We start from the raw sequence: 19,070 nt of genomic DNA on the forward strand, positions 1-19,070 counted from the left end.
GTCACAAAATACAAAAGTTTGGGTCAGTACGATTTTTTTTTTTTTTTTTTAATGTTTTTGAAAGAAGTCTCTTGCTCACTATGGCTGCATTTATTTGATCAAAGATACAGTACAAACAGTAATATTGTAAAATATTATTACAATTTAAATTAGTTGTTTTCTTTTTGAACATATTTTATTTAAAATATAATTTATTCCTGTGATGGCAAGGCTGAATTTTCAGCATCATTACTTCAGTTTTCAGTGTCACATGATCCTTCACAAATCATTCTGCTGATTTGGTGCTCAAGAAACATTTCATATTATGAATCAGTTTTTCTGTACATATGTGATACATTTTTCCAGCATTCTTTGATGAATAGAAAGATCAAAAGAACAGCATTTATTTGAATTAGAAATCTTTTGTGACATTATACTATCTTTACTGTCAATTTTAATCAATTTAAATCATCCTTCCTGGATAAAAGTATTAATTTCTTAAAAATAAAATCTCACTGACCCCAAACTTTTGAACAGTAGTATATGTCACTTTTATTCAAGTATCTTTTTTTTTTAAAATCCTTTTTGACCCTTTTTGATGATGTTTGTTGATAAAAAATAAAGGAATCTAATTATGTTAATTTTGATTTGTAATAAAGGAAGCAGTCATTTCTAAATTTCATGTAAGTTAAATGACCGTTTGACTTGTAATAGATCACTTTTGGGTCACCCTCAAGGGATTGGCGATGATGGACAGACGCACACGCGCACAAATAGACACAGATTCGCTAAAATGCTTCTCATTAAACCCACTCACACTTTTGCCAATCAGTGAATCTTATCCTCCAGGGCTCCTTCTCGGGCTGTTTGGCTGCAGCTGGGGTCAAGGGGTGAAGTGCGGCTAATTTATTCATTCAGTCAAATATCCTGTGCAGATGGCAGGCTGATACGATATCAGTATGAGAATCCCATTGGAGGCAGAGGACCAGGGTGTTCACATGAGCAGGGCCGCGCTCTTATCTGATGAGCGCGCGGCTCTTATCTGCCTCAGACGCCGTTCTGCTCCGCAGACGGGGAGATGGAGTAAGAGGCTTATATGTGATCTGAACCTCAGATCTGTTGGGGGAAACTTTCTATTTCGGAAAGGGAAAAGTAGGCAAGAGTTTCAGAGTGTTTTTAAGTGGTTTAACTCCTCCTCTGTTCAACTTTCTTCAGGTGGAGGACCATCGAGGATGAGCCGCCAGTGAGAGCGACCCCCGATTCTGCCAGAGTGTCGACAGCGCAAAAGTTTGCACCATTCTGCCCATACCGTTTACCCCGTCTCTCTTCTCTCCACCCCTCCCCCACACCCCTCTGCTCTCGCCCCTAACCCCCCCTCCGCCCAACCCCAGCCCAGTCTCCAAAATGGACTTGCACCGGGCGGCTTTCAAAATGGAGAGCTCCTCCTACCTGCCCAACCCGTTAGCATCCCCAGCGCTAATGGTGCTAGCATCGACAGCGGAGGCCAGCCGCGATGCCTCCATCCCCTGCCAGCAGCCTCGTCCGTTCGGCGTGCCGGTGTCTGTGGAAAAGGACGTTCACCTCCCCTTCAACAACGGTTCCTATACGTTCGCCTCCATGTACCACCGGCAGGGTGCCGTACCGCCAGGCTTCCCTAACAGAGACTTCCCTCCTTCCCTCCTACACCTCCATCATCAGTTTGCCCCGCCAAATCTGGACTGCTCGCCAATAAGCATGCTTAACCACAGCGGCGTCGGGGCCTTCAGGCCCTTTGCTTCTCCTCCAGAGGACCGTGATGGAGCAGGAGGGGGATACCAGTCCGCCTTCACCCCTGCCAAGCGGCTAAAGGGCTGCCTGGAGGCCGAGGCCTCCCCGCACCTGCGCTACTCGGATGCAGAAGGGAAAGAGTACGACTTCGGTGGAGCTCAGATCCCTTCCAGCTCACCTAGCGCTCTCAAAGCCGTGGAAGACGCAGGGAAGAAGATCTTCGCAGTGTCAGGCCTGCTGTCGGACCGAGAAACCTCGTCCAGTCCAGAGGATCGCATTGAGCGCTGTGAGTACACTGCTAACTGTTGTATTTGTACACTTTCAAATAACTTGACTAATTTTGGAGTCCCTAAACTACTTTTAGATCCCATAATGCATTTAATTTTTGTCCTGTTGGGATCCGGTTCGCTTACACACATTTTTCTGATACCTTTTGTATGCAACAAGCTACCTTGATGGGTCTCAAACTAAGTTAGTTCAACAGTTAGGGTCAATTTAGAAAAGCATGTATAAAAATGGGGATAAAACTATTAAAATTTTAAATGGAAAGAAATAACCAATTAAATTAATCCAATGAAAAATTATTAAGTTTAATTATTAGGAACTCATTGAAATATACTGTAAATTCCACCTAAACATCAAGGTTATAGACTTTATACATACTTTGTGTGTGTGTGTTTGTGTGTGTGTGTGGGGTGGGGGGGGGTAACAGTACTTAACCTATAAATTTCTTGCTGTTATATGTTATCCTTGTAATATAGAAAACGTGTCCCGAGTCACAAGTCAAACTGCTGTGTTTAGAGAGTGTGCCCTACCGGTTCTACAGAGCAGATAAATTCCACAGATAAAACTCATAAATGAAATGGAGGTTTCTCGTGGGTGAGAGAGTGTGTGTGTGTATGTGTGTGTTTTGGAGGTGAGGAAATGTGAAATGTGTGCACAGATTCATAAGACCTCTGCAGAGCGGAAGCCCAGTGGTATTACTGTAGTAATCCAACCTGACCACTCTAACTCAAATACATTAGAAGTCCCAGTGAAAACATAGGTACACACACACACACACACAGTTCTGCAAATCCTTTTTTTTTTTTTTTTACAGCTTTCATTCACAGGATGTTTGCCAGCAAAAATAAATTGTTTGCCTTTTTAGAACAAAAAGATTTATTTTAATTATGAATCATATTTGTAATTGAGATGTACCTGGATATTGTCAAAAATATTTTTTTTGTTAACACTTTACAATAAGGTTAATTTGTTAACATTAGTTAACGTAGTAACTAACATGAACTAACAATGAGCAATACATTTGTTACTGTATTTGTTAATCTTTGTTAACATCAGTTAATAAAAATTCAGCTGTTCATAGTTTGTTCATGTTCACAGTGCATTAACTAATGTTAACAAATACATTATTAAATTATTTTAATAATGTATTTGTAAATGTTGAAATTAACATTAACAAAGATTAATAAATGCTGTATAAGTACAGTTCATTATTAGTACATGTTAACTAATGTTAACTAATGAATATTATTGTAAAGTGTTAAACATTTTTTTGTTAGATTTACCTCAGTTATGGGGACAATTTTGTCTTTAAAGTATAGCTAAGTAACCCCCCCCCCCCCCCACACACACACACAAAAATGTATTTGTTAGTAAATTCAGAGGTTATAAAGGCAGTCACAGGACTTGCTGGATGCCATCTCTATTTTTCTCTGTTTTCTGGTGACAGTTTACTATAAGGTTCCATTTGTTAACATTAGTTAATTACATTAGTTGACAAAACCTAAAAGTGAACCATTCTTCTACCGTCTTTATTAATTTTAGTTGATGTGACATTGAATAATATGTTTAAAATCAAAAGTTAAAGTTATTAACATTAGTCAATGCACTATGAACTAACATAAATGAACAATTGTATTTTATTAACATTAACACAAATGAATAAATGCTGTAAAAAATATTTTAATCATTGTTGGTTCAACTTAACTAATATTAGACCTTAAATGGGACATTTTACTTGTTTATTTCATCTGGCTTTCTTGTCTAATTATTGGCCTCTCTCTGCCACCCTCTCAGCATAACTGTTCTTTATAGCATCTGTCCTAATTTTTTTATATGTGCACTCTCTCTCAAATCTTCAAATGTTTCACATTTTTTAATTTTCTCCCACCTGCTCACTTTTTTTTTGGGAGAGCTGTAGTGCGGCAGGGAGGCCCAGTCGTGGGGGAAATAGCAAGAGTGGGATACGGAAAGAGAGGGAGCAATGGTAGCACCCTTGATCGAACAGATGAGAGACAAGGGCGGCGAGCTGAGACTGATCCGATAAAAACAGCAGCATGCAGGCTGGGAGGAGCGTGAATGACACCCAACAAGAAACAGGAGAGGAAAGCAGGAGAGTGAGGGAGGAAGAGAGACAGACTAGAGGAAACTGTGTCCAGTATCTCATCTAGAATTTCCCCTCTGAGGGTGTCTCGTTTGAAAGCGCTTTTTAAGACATCCACCGTAGCGCTTTTGAACCAGCAGCTGAACAGGAAGCAGCGATGCAGTGCCGGTCCTTTCGGCTAGATGGATTATTACACCTTCACCCTCAGCTCAGATTAAGTGCAGATAGTGGCTCTCGAGGGCCAATCCAGGTATAATCCAAGTTCCTCAATGGACTGTAATCTGACATTCATACTATCAGATAAGAGCAGCGGCTTCTCTTGCTGAAATGAGAAGGGATTAGGGTGGCGGAAGGGATAGGAAAGCCTCAGCCTCCTCTCTGTGGAGAAAGAACAGAGAGAGAGTTTTAAAATACAATGATTTGGAGAGTAGGAGACAGTTTTGCCTTCTCACTCTCTGCCTCTCTCCTTCTCCTTCTCTCTTTTGAAGCTGAATCTAATTAGATTAAACCTTAGGCCCACCAAGGGCTCTAATGCAATTGAATTTCCAGCAGTGTTGTAGAAGAGACTTAAATTGGGTTCCCCTTGACTGGCTACCGTGCTACTGGCTGTCACTTCAGGAGCCCTGTCCTCTCTCTGGGCGTTAAGCCCCAAATCTGCGCTGTACTGCAGTTGGTGTGATTCTCAGACTCTACGCTAGTGAGCAGGAAACCTCGGCATGACACTGTTCTATCATGACACAATTCCTGCAGATAGTTTCACCCCTCTCAAGAGTATGTCACATCTAGAGTATCACAGCAAAGTTTTTATATTTTGAGAAAACAAGTTTGAATGGTATGAAGAACATTTCATTTTTTGTGTTTATATTATTTATTAATATTATATTTATTTACTTTGAAGTGAGATTTTGGTGGAAACTATAGTTACATAGTTTCCACCAAAATCTCACTTCAAAGTACTGTATTGTATTGGCATGATTGTTTTACATATGTGACCCTGGGCCACAAAACCAGTCTTAAGGGTCAATTTATACATCATCTGAAAGCTGAATAAATACACTTTCCATTGATGTATGGTGTGTTAGTATAGAACAATATTTGCTCGAGATACAACTATTTTAAAATCTGGAATCTGAGGGTGCAAAAAAATCTAAATATTGAGAAAATCGCCTTTAAAGTTGTCCAAATGAAGTCCTTAACAATGCATATCCACTCACAAAAACACATTTTTTATATATTTACAGTAGGAAATTTACAAAATATCTTCATGGAACATGATCTTTACTTAATATCTTAATGATTTTTGGCATAAAAGAAAAATCGATCATTTTGACCCAATCAATGTATTGTTGGCTATTGCTACAAACATACCTGTGTGACTTATGACTAGTTTTGTGGTCCAGGGTCACATATAATATTTCTAGTGCCCCTGTATATATACACAAAACCAGGTGACGAAAAACATGTTTTTTTTTTTTTTTAGAAATAATAAGAATAACAATTAGAATTATTAGAATTAGAATAATAATTTTTTTTATATACATATATATATATATATATATATATATATATATATATATATATATATATATATATATATATATATATATATATACATATATATATATATATTACTACTACTAATTTTCGTATATATTATTTAAAGGTGCAATATGTAAATTTTTTTGTTGAAAATTAACAACACAGCATTAATCCTTCCAAAATGTGTCTTCTGTCTTACCCTGATTCACTAGGGTAAGCCTGTTATAAGAGTTTATATTTTAGACCGAGCGGTATGCTCAGAAATTGCATACTTGCGTGTCTTGTCATATATGTAAATAGAGAAAAGTTGCTCTGGCTACTTTGACGCATGTGGGAGGGGCATAGATTAGTTCTCACAACGAGCGAAAAAGGTTGACATGGAGCAGCTAAATCTTGAACCTCCAGGGAATCACCTGTTCAAAAAAACACAGAACAGAGGAGCTTCTGCTTGCAAAAAGAGAATGTGATAGAAATATGCGCTCGTAATAAAACAAGAATCAACATTGGCCTGGCTTTTCGGAGATGGTGAGAACTGTAGTAAAAGAGACGTGGAGATGGGGTTTTTATTACTCAACAGGTGAGTAAGGTATTTCATTGAACAGATAAATTGCCATATGTATCTCTCTAACAGAGTTCATTGTAAAGCATTATCTAATGTCAAGAGTCATTGCATTATGGTTGTTGTAGCGCTGTGCTGGAATTTTTTTTTTTAAGAAAGTACTGTGTCTATTAATGGGTACAGCTACAGTAACGTCTTCAGCTAGTCAGCTTGAGATTCTTTCCATTCAAACTGGTTATATCTCTTAAGCCTAGTAATGAATGTTTTATGAGCAGTGGGATAACCATATTCATCCGCACAGTCAAGCAGAAACGAAACACAACCAAAACAATGTTCTTCCGCAAAATGTAGGCAGTTGCGTTTTTTAAAACGCTAGACAGGGCAAAGGTTACATAGTCTACCTTTATTTGATTATTATATTTTATTTTTATATTATATATAATATATGAAAATGTAAACAAATAAAATTATGAAAATAATCACATGAACAGTTTTTATATTAATTAATTATATGATGAAAAATATAGTATCATTAATAGGACAATTATTATTGTTCATTATTATAATTTTACAGTAGTATCACTGTGTTTTTTGTAGGAAATGATGGTTACCATGACATTTTTCTTCTATAGCATGTGATGTGTGTGTCGGAGTGTTCATTTCCCAGTGTGAACGTGTTACATCTGGAGCTTGTTTGTTTGCCTTCTTCCTGCACACGTTGGCACGACAGAGCCGAGCAGTGAAACTGACCCGGGACAGTTATCCCAGCTTCTCATCCACAGGGAAAATGTGTGTGTGATAAACCGAGAGACTGAGATAGTGTAACCTGTTTCCAAACTCAGTTTGAGCCACAGAAAAAATAAGACATGAGACGTAGTCTTAGAAGGAGAGAAGGCAAGGAATGAGGGAGAGAGAGATGAAAGAAAGATAAAAAAAATAATAAAAGGCAGGGGATGAGCAATCAGCAGCGCCGTGAGCTGAAACGCAGACTGCAGCTGCCTTCCTGAGCAGCTGAAATAAAAGGGAAAAAATCCTTAAGACAACAGAGCGCAGCTACACGGGCTTCCTTCCTGACGTGACCAGCTCGTGAGCCGTGTGGGCCTGTCTCCATAAATCCCCGCTGATTTACGGGGAACCGGGTGGCTGGCAGCTCCTTGCTTAACCCCCACCACCCCGATCTAGTCTTAAAGCCAGGCCTCCGGTCACACGTCCGTCCCCGCAGAACTCCGACACACTCGTTCTGAACTTCAAATGATTTCAGCCTGGGTTGATGTAGTGCACAGATTATAGCACACATCAACACATGTTAAAAGATTCTCCCGTGTCCTCCCTGAATGCACCAGAGCGTCAGTCACAAGGATATATTGTTACACTGGCAAACCTGGAGGGGACTCGTTCTCTAATTTACACGGCTGCTGAGGAGTAGCGCCGAGATGCATTGTGTTAGCAAGCATAGTTATTTTTGCATTGCGTCTCCCTGTCGCTCTCTGGCTTTGTAGTTGCCAGTCAGCCACTGGGTTGAGCCTTTAATTATTTGCCGGTGCTCTTTCTCTGTCTCTTTTTCGTTCTCCTGCTCTCTCTTTCTCCTCACTCCCTACCCTGTCTGCGTGATTGATTCTTGTTTTCATGTTTTTCGATTGGGCCACACAGATCTGTCAGACTGTATAGTTATTCCGCCGTCTTTTCCCTTTCAAAAGCTCTGAAGAGCAGTGTGCAATGACAGCTGTTAAAACACACAGTTGTTGTTTTTTTACCTCTTTTTTTTTTTTCGTCAGTGAGCAGATGTCAATGGCGTGTTTGTGTGTGTTTTTCTTTAGGATGTATTGAAAACTTTGTGAAACAGTTGCAGCAGAAGTGGAAAATACACCGAGATACATCATAATAATGGAAATTTGTTATTACTGAACAATAGAAAATGGCTGGCTTGCTCACAGTTGGAGAGAAACGTTTTTTAGGCTCTGTTTTGAGAAAAATTTTCTCTGTCGCTCATCTCCGGCAGGTGAAGAGTTAAGGAGATCAACATTGTCATCCCAGCAAAAATCCCCCCTCCTTCTGTCTCTCCCTCCCTCCCTCATCTGTCCTCCTGCTCTGGTTCCTGCTCCCTCCCTCTCTCTGTCACGGTCTAGTGGCGAGGTTAAGTTAAGTAAGAGTGTTCTAATAATTAGGCTGCAGAGCGACCGCTCGTCTGTGCTTACCCAGATGTTAAAAGGCTTGTCCTCTCATGTTGCCTCCCTGTTGGTACCCCATCCACCCTTCATTCATCCCTCTCTTCCAGCTTCTCCCTTTCTCTTTCTCTGTCCTCAATCTCTCTTGCTCTTCTATCTATCTATCTATCTATCTATCTATCTATCTATCTATCTATCTATCTATCTATCTATCTATCTATCTATCTATCTATCTATCTATCTATCTATCTATCTATCTATCTATCTATCTAATCTGTTTATTTACTTATTTATTTATTTATTTATTAGGGGTGTAACTGTACATGTATATATCCCGAACCGTATACAATAGACGTCACTGTTTGGTTCGTGCAGTTAGATGACGAATACAGTCAGTCACAGGCGATCCACACACCAATCCAGAAGGGGGCGTGTGCGGTAATACAATGCTGATTGCTAAATGCAAATGACTTGTGCGCTTGAAAACAAAGTCCATTAGGTAGTGCGCATGCATCGAAAGTATCTTTCTGTACTCATGGACAAAGGAGAATACTTTGAAAACGGAGTGTATATAAAATATAGTTTAAGTGGAGCAAATTGTAACACTCCTAATGCACAAGTTTTATTTTTAATTATTCTATTTATTTTTTACTTTTAGAACACAAGATGCTTTTCGGTTCTGTAGCTGATTGTGACCAAATACCTTTTGTTTTTATCAGCCCTGCAAAATTCTCACTATTAGCATGCATATTACTAGGATATTGGCTGTGACATATTATATATATTAGAATGTGCAGATATTAAAGGGTTAGTTCACCCAAAAATGAAAATTCTATCATTAATTACTCACCATCATGTTGTTCCACACCTGTACGACCTTCGTTCATCTTCAGAACACAAATTAAGATCTATCTATCTATCTATCTATCTATCTATCTATCTATCTATCTATCTATCTATCTATCTATCTATCTATCTATCTATCTATCTATCTATCTATCTATCTATCTATCTATCTATCTATCTATCTATCTATCTATCTATCTATCTATCTGTCTGTCTGTCTGTCTGTCTGTCTGTCTGTCTGTCTGTCTGTCTGTCTGTCTGTCTGTCTGTCTGTCTGTCTGTCTGGCTGGCTGGCTGGCTGGCTGGCTGGCATTTTATATCAAACACTTTCTTACAGCCAACATTAGGGTATTGAGGTTTCAGAATTCTGCCTCTCAGAAGCATTTGGGAGTGATGAGAATTACTTTATTGCAGATCCGAAGAGCAAAGTGTGTGATCCGTCTTTCTCTGTCTGGTTGCTCTTGGCAAAAGACAGCAGGTGTCAGTGCAGCAGGCCATGGCTGCACCACTCTTTGCGGTGTAAGGGAGCGCCGGGCCGGGCCATTGTTGCGGCATGATGCAGATCAAGGATTAGGGCTTCCTGCCTGAGCTTTGTTGGCAGACCCACTTGAATTGGACACAGGCTGGTGTGTGCGGACCGCTGGAGCCACTGTTAGGGAAATGAACAGGGGAAATGAGATGAGAGCATGCATCCTCTCCAGACAAACAGCTGGGATCAGATTGAACGAGTGAAGGTCTTACACACCACAGCACAATGCTCATGAATATACAGTAGCTCTTTATTGCTTAACAAACACACTTGATTTATTTGTGGTCTAAAAGAATATAACAATTATGACCTAAATGATTTCCATTCATAGATGCAAGCTCTTGACAGTTGTGTACATGCAGCTGTATGGCGGTTCTGGCAAGCATCACGCGTGCACCCAGTCTCCCAGGCTCTAGGTCAGGCTTGTTCCCATGGCCTGGATGTGGGCCTTGTGGTGATGTCACACTTTGCTATAAAAGCAAGCTGAAAGCGGTCCGCTGAGTCCTGTAGAACCGCACAGCTGGCATTAGTATCCGTTCTGCACATGCACTCGGGGTCAGGGAGCCGGTCATGGTACCACAGCGGGCAGTCCGTCATCCCTGAGTTTAGTTCCGGGCCACCAGCAACCAGGAACAGCCCTTAGATCAGGCTCAAACTCCCCTCCTCCCCATCCTGGACTAATGCAGATGTGCTGAAAAGCCTCATCCCCCTGAGTCCCTTAAAGAGGTAGGGGATGAAACTTCACTCTCGCTAACAGGTTCACCACCCAGAGCACAGCAGACCCACCCCAGCCAGCCAGCCAGCCCACCCGTTCGCATCCACCACCTCTTTATCCTTCTCTCTCTCTTTCTTCGTTCACCCCTCCTCACTGTTTCCCCCAGTAATCTAATCTTCTCTTCGTGTGCGGGTGCAGTCTTCTGTGACAGACTTGTTTCCAAAAAGCCGGCTTGGCTAAAGGACACACATATTATATATATTTATTGCTTCCCTTAAATGTGAATTATTGAACACAAGTGATTACTGAGCGGGATGCGTTGGGGGCTTTCTGGGAGTTTCAGACGACTGTCATGGATTAAAACAACAGCATCCAGAGTGACATCTTGCATGAGAAATGTCTTTAATGTAAGCTCGGCTTTCTTCCGAACATTAGCGTTAGCTAGACGCGTGCCGTAAGCCCTTGCACCTGTAGCAGTTTGTAGCTTGTTTTCGGCTGCTACCAAAGCTTCCAGCTCTGCTTTATTGCTTCTGAGTGGGCCGCGTGTGTGTGATCATTGCTCATTACCGGTCGCTGAGACCTGAGGCGGAAAGGCGGCTCAGGAGAATCTGCATGGAGATACGCACACTCCTCCAGAATGCCAATAGCGTGCACACATTAGAAAGTGTTGCCATTTTGTACCTTCTTCCCGTCACTCTCTGTCCAGGCGCTCGTAGGGGCCTGATTAATTATTTAGTAGCATGTATCATCTATTTACCTTAGTAATCCATCTGTCAGCACGCTTATTGATCCAATCCTGCATTCTAATTGTGCATCCTCTCGCAGCAGCTAGCTCATATTTAAATTCAATGCCTGTCACTGCGCCTGACTGTCTGTGCGCCGTGTGACTCCGTCGACTATCACGTCTGTCGCTGCGGTTGCATTTCAGAGTTAAGCTACAGCTGTTCTGGAGGAAGTGAGAGTGTATCTTTCGCCCTCTCTCAGGTGTGAATGCATTGTTGTTTTTAAAGTGACACATTGAAAGGGGGTTTTATTCAGAAAGATGTGGTTGGAAATGAAAGAGATTTGAGAGGAATGAGGGTAAGAAGAAATATCCAAAAATATCCATTTCATCAACCCTCAGTTTCATTCCAATTTCCTCTTACTTTCTTTGGTGTCCAACCTAAAACAGCTGCTATCTATCTATCTATCTATTAGACACAATACAATTGGGCATTTAGTATTTGCTAGAAACTATCATCTATATAAAATTGAATACATTTACTCCTTTGATCTTATCAAGTCACCATTTGTATTCGTTCTACCAGCCACCAGATTACATGAACAGGATTGTTGGATATCATAGACAGTGATTTTGCCTTCCTACCTTTATATACTGCTTGCAAAGGTAGCATTTTTCATTTTCATTTCTCTTACCTGTTCTCTAACTATTTTCACTTTCATCCTTCTCTCATTCTCTGTGGGTGGTTGTGTGGTGGCAGTAGGGGCTTGTTTGTTGTGGTGACAGGGAGGCGGCCCACTGATAAGAGCACCATGGCAGCTGGTTGCTGTGGCTGTGTGCGGTTAGTGAAAAGGCCAGAGTGCGGGGCAGTCAGGAAGCTGAAACGCTCCTGCAGTTGTCAGGCTGGTCTGTCTGGCCAGGCCCCCCAAACTGGGCTTTTACATGCCAATAAAGAGGGCCGTTTCGGGGGTGGGCTGGTAGCCAGGCAGCCTGGGAGAAAACAGTTAAAATAGGCACTTAAGAACGCCCTCCCCCTCTCCTATCACGATGGGTTACGCCGCCGTTCTCAGTTGTGTTCTAACAAGGCTTTTGACATAATTGAATACAGTAGCCCTGAGTAGATAAGCGTTATGTGTGCCAGCCACTGTGCGTCTGAGAATTGTGTGCACATACTGGAACTGTATGTGTTTTATTAATTTGTCTGTGTACAAATTCTGTGTGTGTGTGTCCGCATGCTCACTGCCAGCTGGATGTGTGTGAGCTTATATCCTTCCTTTGATGGCCCACTCCTCTTCAGGGCTAATAAGAACAGATGCGCGAGCGCCCAGCATGAGTGATCGTGCAAATGCAGCAATCAGTAAACACTCGCTGAGTTAATGACACCAATCAATGGCCTTTTAAAACAGCTATTTGATAATTGCAATCATCAATGCCTCCTGTAGTATACATTACAAATGGGCCTCTTCTCTTTTCTCCACTCCCTCCTTCTTTCTCTGTCTCTGTTTTCTTCCTTTTTACTCTTCCTTTGATTTTGTGAACATGGATCCATTGTCATATTATCCTGTCAGTTGAACAGTATCCATCTCAGGCTATCATTGACCCAGAGTTGTTAGCATTTTAACGTCCTTGTCTTTCAGGATTTATATTGAGCTTATTTTATTGAAAAGAACTGAAAACACTCAAAATATATAAACGTTTTAAGCATTTTAAATACAGTAAATAATTAAATTATGAATAAATAACTTTAAAAAATCTTGCAAAATTTCTTAACCCAAGTCTATTATAAGTAAATAAGTATTCAAGGACCATACTTGATGACTTTTGTTCATCTTTTCTTTTTAAATCATTTTCTTTATAAACAATTTCAACTTGATAATACTTTAATCATGCTCCATGATATAGATTATAATTTAAATAAAATATTTTATATCTTTTAAAATAGTTGAAAACATTAATGCAGTGAAATCTTCATTTTAAATACTATATTGAAGCTTAAGCTTAACTACTTTAATTTCATACCATTAGGGTCTCAAACAAAGTCTTTCTCAACAGAACATGAGGGTTAAGGTTAAAAAAATAAGATTTTGCAATTAAGAAGCCGGAGGCAATCATCAATTTCATCTTATTTGGTGGCAGGTAAATTGATTCATTCGCTTTTCATTACTGTTCTTTGTTCCTTTTTGTGTCCACTCAGTGTGAGCGATACAGTATCGGACAGAGAAGACACGGCGGTTACGAGTGATCTCATGCGTGAGTGCTCTTCCTGTCTACGTTTTCTGCAAGCAGAGAGCGAGTTTATTTTTGCGATACATCAAAGAACACGGACGCTCTTTGACCGCATCTCCTCCCGGGGGGTCAAAATCTTCTTAAGCAGAGACCCCCCCCCCACACTTCACCCCTATCAAAGGCCCCCCCCTTCGGTTGGCCATTTTCAGCCCAGCAGTTGTGCGCCTGCAGGCCCGAGACCACGACAATTTCATCACTGCAGAGCCAAAAATTGTCACCATTGAAAATGGCACCTAAAAGTGGCTAATCTGAACTCCCTCTTTATCGAGCCCCCCCTTTCTGTGTGTGTGTGTATATATGTGCTTTTGTGAGTTAAGCTGCGATTCACACCTGCTGCTGTGTAATCCTGTAGTCATGTTGGCCCCTGGCTCCCGTGCTCGCGCGGCTCTGCGGGTGCCATTTGGATACGGGCTGTCTAATACCACATCCCCACGGCAGAATGCACGGCATCCGCCTCTGGGGAAACGGGGGTGGAGGGAGGCACAGTTGAGCCTGCGAATGGGGTCCGGAGGAGGAGGGGGGTGGGCTTAGAGAGCAAAAGAGAGCAAATCTGTCACTTTTCCCAAAGCAGTCACCCCTGTGACCTCCATTCAAAGATATATTGATTTTCCAGTGCTCTGTCTAACAAGCGGCAGGCTGAGTGGGGTTTAGTGATAGTGGTCGTATGGCTCAGACACAGCGTGATGCTCTCTTCTAGAAGTTAAACACGTCTCCTCTCTGTCCTCCTTGCGGGGGCATCAAACAAGTGCAAATAATCAAAAGGCACTGGCTCCCCTCTGCTTCCCCTTTGCAGATCTCTCCATCGGAGACCATTTTTCTGCACATGTATGACAGCGTGTTTGCTCCTCATGTGGGGCCTTTTGCTTTAACTTTCCTCCTTTTTTGGTTCTGCATGTGTGTCCAGTTTGCTTTGTGGGGTTTAGTAGGGCTCATTCAGGCCCAACACTTTAAATTTTTCTTTACTGGTCTCCTCAGATACACTCAGTCTGGTGAGATGCAAAGATCTGAGAAGCAGAGAGGAGGGAAACAAAGCGACCATGTACAGATAAACAGTATCGGGGGAGAAGCGCCTACGCCTCTCAGAGCGAGCCTATCCTTCAGTATATAAGCCTAAGGCTTGGGAGAGAGAAAGAGAGATGAGATGAAAAAGAGGTGAAGGCTGCATTCAGAATACCGATGTCACTCTAGTTTAAGAGTGCTAAATATGTTTACATTCACAGAGTTTGAATATAAACTGATGTGACACTATCTTTCAATGAATCTGACACATTTAAGCGTTCCATTTTAATATTTTTAATTATTTGATGTATTTTTAAAACATTTAAATTATATAAAACAACTGAATACAGTTCATTTTAAAAATGTATGTGCATTCCACACATATTGAAGTTTTATTCCAGGTAAAAAAATAAATAAAACTTCAATAATTTATCTTCAATTTTCTTTTGACTAGATCAGAGGAACACATATAACAGAATTTAAAGGGAAAGTAAGAGGTTGATTTTTAATCACTACTATTTTATATGTACATTATTTAGGTCTCAAACTAAAAGTATGTCAATCCCAATAGAACATGAGGGAAAAAATACCATCTTTTAAAAGGGTGTTGATTCCATTATCAGATTCCTTACATTTTTGCATTTTTGTTAAATCCCCCTTTTTAACTGAAAAATACTGACCTTATAACCTGAAAGTTGTTGTTCAAACAGGTCAATTTAAGAATCACACCTGCTTGTAAATACAGTTTTCAATCCTAAAACATTACTTTATGACCATAGCCAAAAAAGATGGCAGGTGGACAGATAGAATGAGAGAAAGAGAGCGAATAGTTTACTCGCAGCACCAGAAAAAGGAGGCTTGTTTTTGAGACGAGACTGTTTGTTCAGTCAGGCTTCAGCAAACCTGCCACCAAGAGCTGGGGTGAACACAGAGGAATGTTTCACTTCGTTTTCTCAGATGTGTTTGTATTTCACGGAATGATGCACAAAGAAATACAAGATTTTTTTTTTTGCGTCTCCAGAAAGCCAGTTTTATTTTTCCTCTTGTTTTTCTCCCTTGGTGGATTTTCAGGCAATCTGTTCCAAACTGTTACGACTCCAGCTGAATTCTCATAATGACAGTGTGAGGCTGTTTGCATCAGCAGCGGATGTAGACAGTGGCATATACCGTGTGAATAGCAAAAGGGCCTGTAAAGTGGAGGTTTTAAAACTGCCTGTCTTTGCAGCAATGTCACAGTAACAACTGGAGGGATGTTATGAGCCCGCTGCAGTGGCAGGTGTCTGAGGAGAAATGGCCTCACGCAGAAACCTGGTGTTATATCCGTGGTAACAGGGCAATTGGCGGGGTCGGGGCAGACGTCTGCATTCCTTAGGCAGATTGCATGGTGGGAAATGTTTTGGTAGGGGTTCGAGGTTTGCTGTGCACTGTAATGGCAGGGCGTGGAGCACAGGGAGAGGTTTACCTGTGGCTGTAAGAACAGCACTGACATGACCCTCACCCCTAGCCACATGCTGCTGAGAGGTGTTGAAAAAACACAAGAGTGAAAACGGACTGAAGTAAAGGGTAATAAAACTGTTTGCCCTACTGTATTTTTTGAGGTTTCAGCTTTATTTCATGAAGAGTAAATGGAAGGACGGGTTGGTGTTGTGGCCTTGCAGTTTATGGTGCTCATGTAAACGATGTGAGTTTGATCTGGATTTCATCAAATGCAAATCTTCCCTATCATTTCCTGTCCTCCATACGGTCTAGCAAAAATAAAGTAAATAGCAACATTCACAACTTAATATGAATGTGGTAGTGATTTATACATTTTTAAGTATTTTAATATTAATATTTTATTAAATAATAATACAAAAATATATATGTGTCAATGACGTGACGAGTCATTTTTCTGTCCAAAGGCCTTAATAATAATAAAAAACAAAGATATGACATCCAAAGTATGTCAGGTAGTACAACTAGATCTCTTTTATTGAATCCAAAAGGTTTTATTTATATTTTGCTATATATAAAGGTATTTTAAAGATTTTGAAGTGTCAAAATGTCATTTAGTTTAACCATCCAAAGGCCAATACAGTCATTTCATTAGTGATTAAAATATCTTAAAATGTAATAAATGTATATATTTTTTATTCTGGCATGATTTTATGTCATCATATATCAACATAGTACAAAATGGTATTAAAATTATCTGTAGAAGTCATTGCTTTGCTATGAGAAAGAATGTCTGGAAAAATGAATTTCATTGATGTCATTCAGAGTAACCAATGTAAAGGGACCATTTTGGATCAAGTCATGCATTCAGTATCATGTGACAAGATGTTACATCATTCAGACACCTGCGAAGGATCACATGGTTGTGAAGCAAAGTAACTAACTCTCTCTTAATTATTTGAAAAATGTGTTTTCACTTGCTCATACGCATGTCCCGAAACATCAGGTCATTCGGTACAATCGCTATGAAACATGGAAAATGTGGTAATATTTTAAAAACTTTTACTAAATATAAAATGTTTGATTGTCCTTTTGCTAGCTAGCTAGCTAAATATCAGCCTGTTAGCATTGTTTGAAAATATCATCATTCGGTATAATCAAAAGTGTAATTCGGTAAAACCGAAATTTTGGTTAAACCGAATGACTTTTTTGGTGACAAATTTTGTCCATCTTGTAAAATATGACAAAAGCAGTGTTAATTGATTATAAAAAACACATAATCTCATTGTTAACACTTAATAAAACTTTATTTGTCAATGAACCATATACGCATTTTTTGTTTGTTTTTTAGTCTATGCTAAATTTAGATTACATTTTCAACAATTGCAATTTCAGCAGCACATTTATATCACAATAACATGGACATTATAAATTAATATAAGCTTGTAGCTTGTATTTAAATTATTAGCTTTGATTGTGAGTCTGTGTGGGTGTGTTTGTGTCCACCCTCGGGGGTCTTTTCTAGCTCTTATACCTGTTGTAGCACGCTCTGCTGCTGTGTTAATAATATTCTGTCGATACAGCGACGTGATGAGCCGGCTGTCTGGTTTGGGCTGTTCTACATCCATCATCCCTGCTTCCAGCCTCCACCCGTCAATATCGAGGCCCAATGCTAATGGTGGCATTTAACCAGCGGATCTGACAAATTAACCACCGTCCGTCTACAAGGGTTAAATATTCATCATCCCAGCTTTAACCAGTCCTAGCCCCCCTCATAGTGCACCTACAGAGCAGTCACATGGACACGGAGCTCTCAGCACTACATCACTCACATGTGCCCTGAACAAGGCCCAGAGCGCCAGGAGGGAACTGAGGTTAAACATACTGTCTTCTTATGGCCAGGAACTGTGAAAAATGGTGACAGTCCTCTTATTTTTTTATTTTTTTAAGCTCGCTACATTCTTACTGCGGGCAGATCTCAGGACAGACAAGACGTGTGCATATCCTCACACCGCACATCCCTTGTGATCTCTGCAGTTCGCACCCCTTATGCTCGGGGTTTGTTACAATCAAAGCGTCCCATCACCCTGCCTCTCCGGCCAGGCTCGCACAAGAGATTGTGGTGTGTATGTGCGTCTGTCTGTCTGTGTGAGTGTATATGTGTGTGCAAAGCATGAAAGAGACCCTGGTTTCTACTGTCCACCCCTCCCCTCCACTGATCCTTATGTCTCCCCCCCCTCCTCTGTCTCTCTTATTCAGCCTGTCCATCAGTGGCCTCATAAATAATTCATTGCACTCTCCCTGATGTCTTGTCACCTTCCCTTCTCATTCGCCACCTTGGCTCCCTCCTCTCACTTCCCCTGTGCTGTCCTCAGTGTAGCGGAACACCCCGGGAGCCAGCGAGGCCCAGACCACACACACCCTCTCTCTCTGTCTCTCTCCTTTCTCATCTTTGGCTCCTCCCTCTTCCCCTGTCCCAGTCAATGGTCATTCAATCAGAAATGGCTTCCTTTAGTGTTTTCCATTTGTGGGTTGTATTTGTAGCCTGGTAAATTAATAGCATGTCCTTTTAAACTGTCCTCTTCCTTTAAGATTCATGCACTCCGTACTAAGGCCTTGACTCAACACTGAGGAATAGCAATAGAGCCCTGTGTTTTTGTATACAGTATATGTGTCATTGTGGGTTTTATAACTTACACATCACAATTTCAAAAGTCAGTAAAAGAGGTCAGTAAAAAAGTTTTATTTTTTATTTATCTTTTTTTATTCAAAGCAAGACTGCATATCGGTCAATGACATGAAGGGTCATTTATTTATTTTTTGTCTAAAGGCCTTAATAATTATAAAAAAACAATGTTATGACATCCAAAGTATGTAAGGTAGTACAACTATATCTCTTTTATTGAATCCAAAAGCTTTTAATTAGATTTTACTACATATAAAGGTATTTTAAAGATTTTGAAGTTTCAAAAGGTCATTCGGTTTAACCATCCAAAGGCCAATACAGTCATTTCATTAGTGATTAAATATCTTAAAATGTAATAAATGTATATATTTTTTATTCTGGCATGATTTTATGTCATCATATATCTATAGTGCAAAATGGTATTAAAATTATGTGTAGAAGTCATTGCTTTGTTATGAG

General features: G+C 40.3%; 1 protein-coding gene across 2 annotated transcripts in view; it reads left to right on the top strand.

Moving 5' to 3' along the window:
* Positions 1-1,348: 1,348 nt before the first annotated feature.
* The window catches only part of rnf220a (ring finger protein 220a), a 129,181-nt gene continuing 111,459 nt past the window's right edge, over positions 1,349-19,070 (top strand). For both annotated transcript variants that reach the window (XM_067363526.1, XM_067363527.1), the window contains exon 1: positions 1,349-2,032. In XM_067363526.1, coding sequence (XP_067219627.1) covers positions 1,384-2,032 — 649 coding nt within the window. In that variant the 5' untranslated portion in view covers positions 1,349-1,383. The remainder of the gene's footprint in view (positions 2,033-19,070) is intronic.

This window comes from Chanodichthys erythropterus, chromosome 16, assembly GCF_024489055.1.
Source record: "Chanodichthys erythropterus isolate Z2021 chromosome 16, ASM2448905v1, whole genome shotgun sequence".
Taxonomy (NCBI): domain Eukaryota; kingdom Metazoa; phylum Chordata; class Actinopteri; order Cypriniformes; family Xenocyprididae; genus Chanodichthys; species Chanodichthys erythropterus.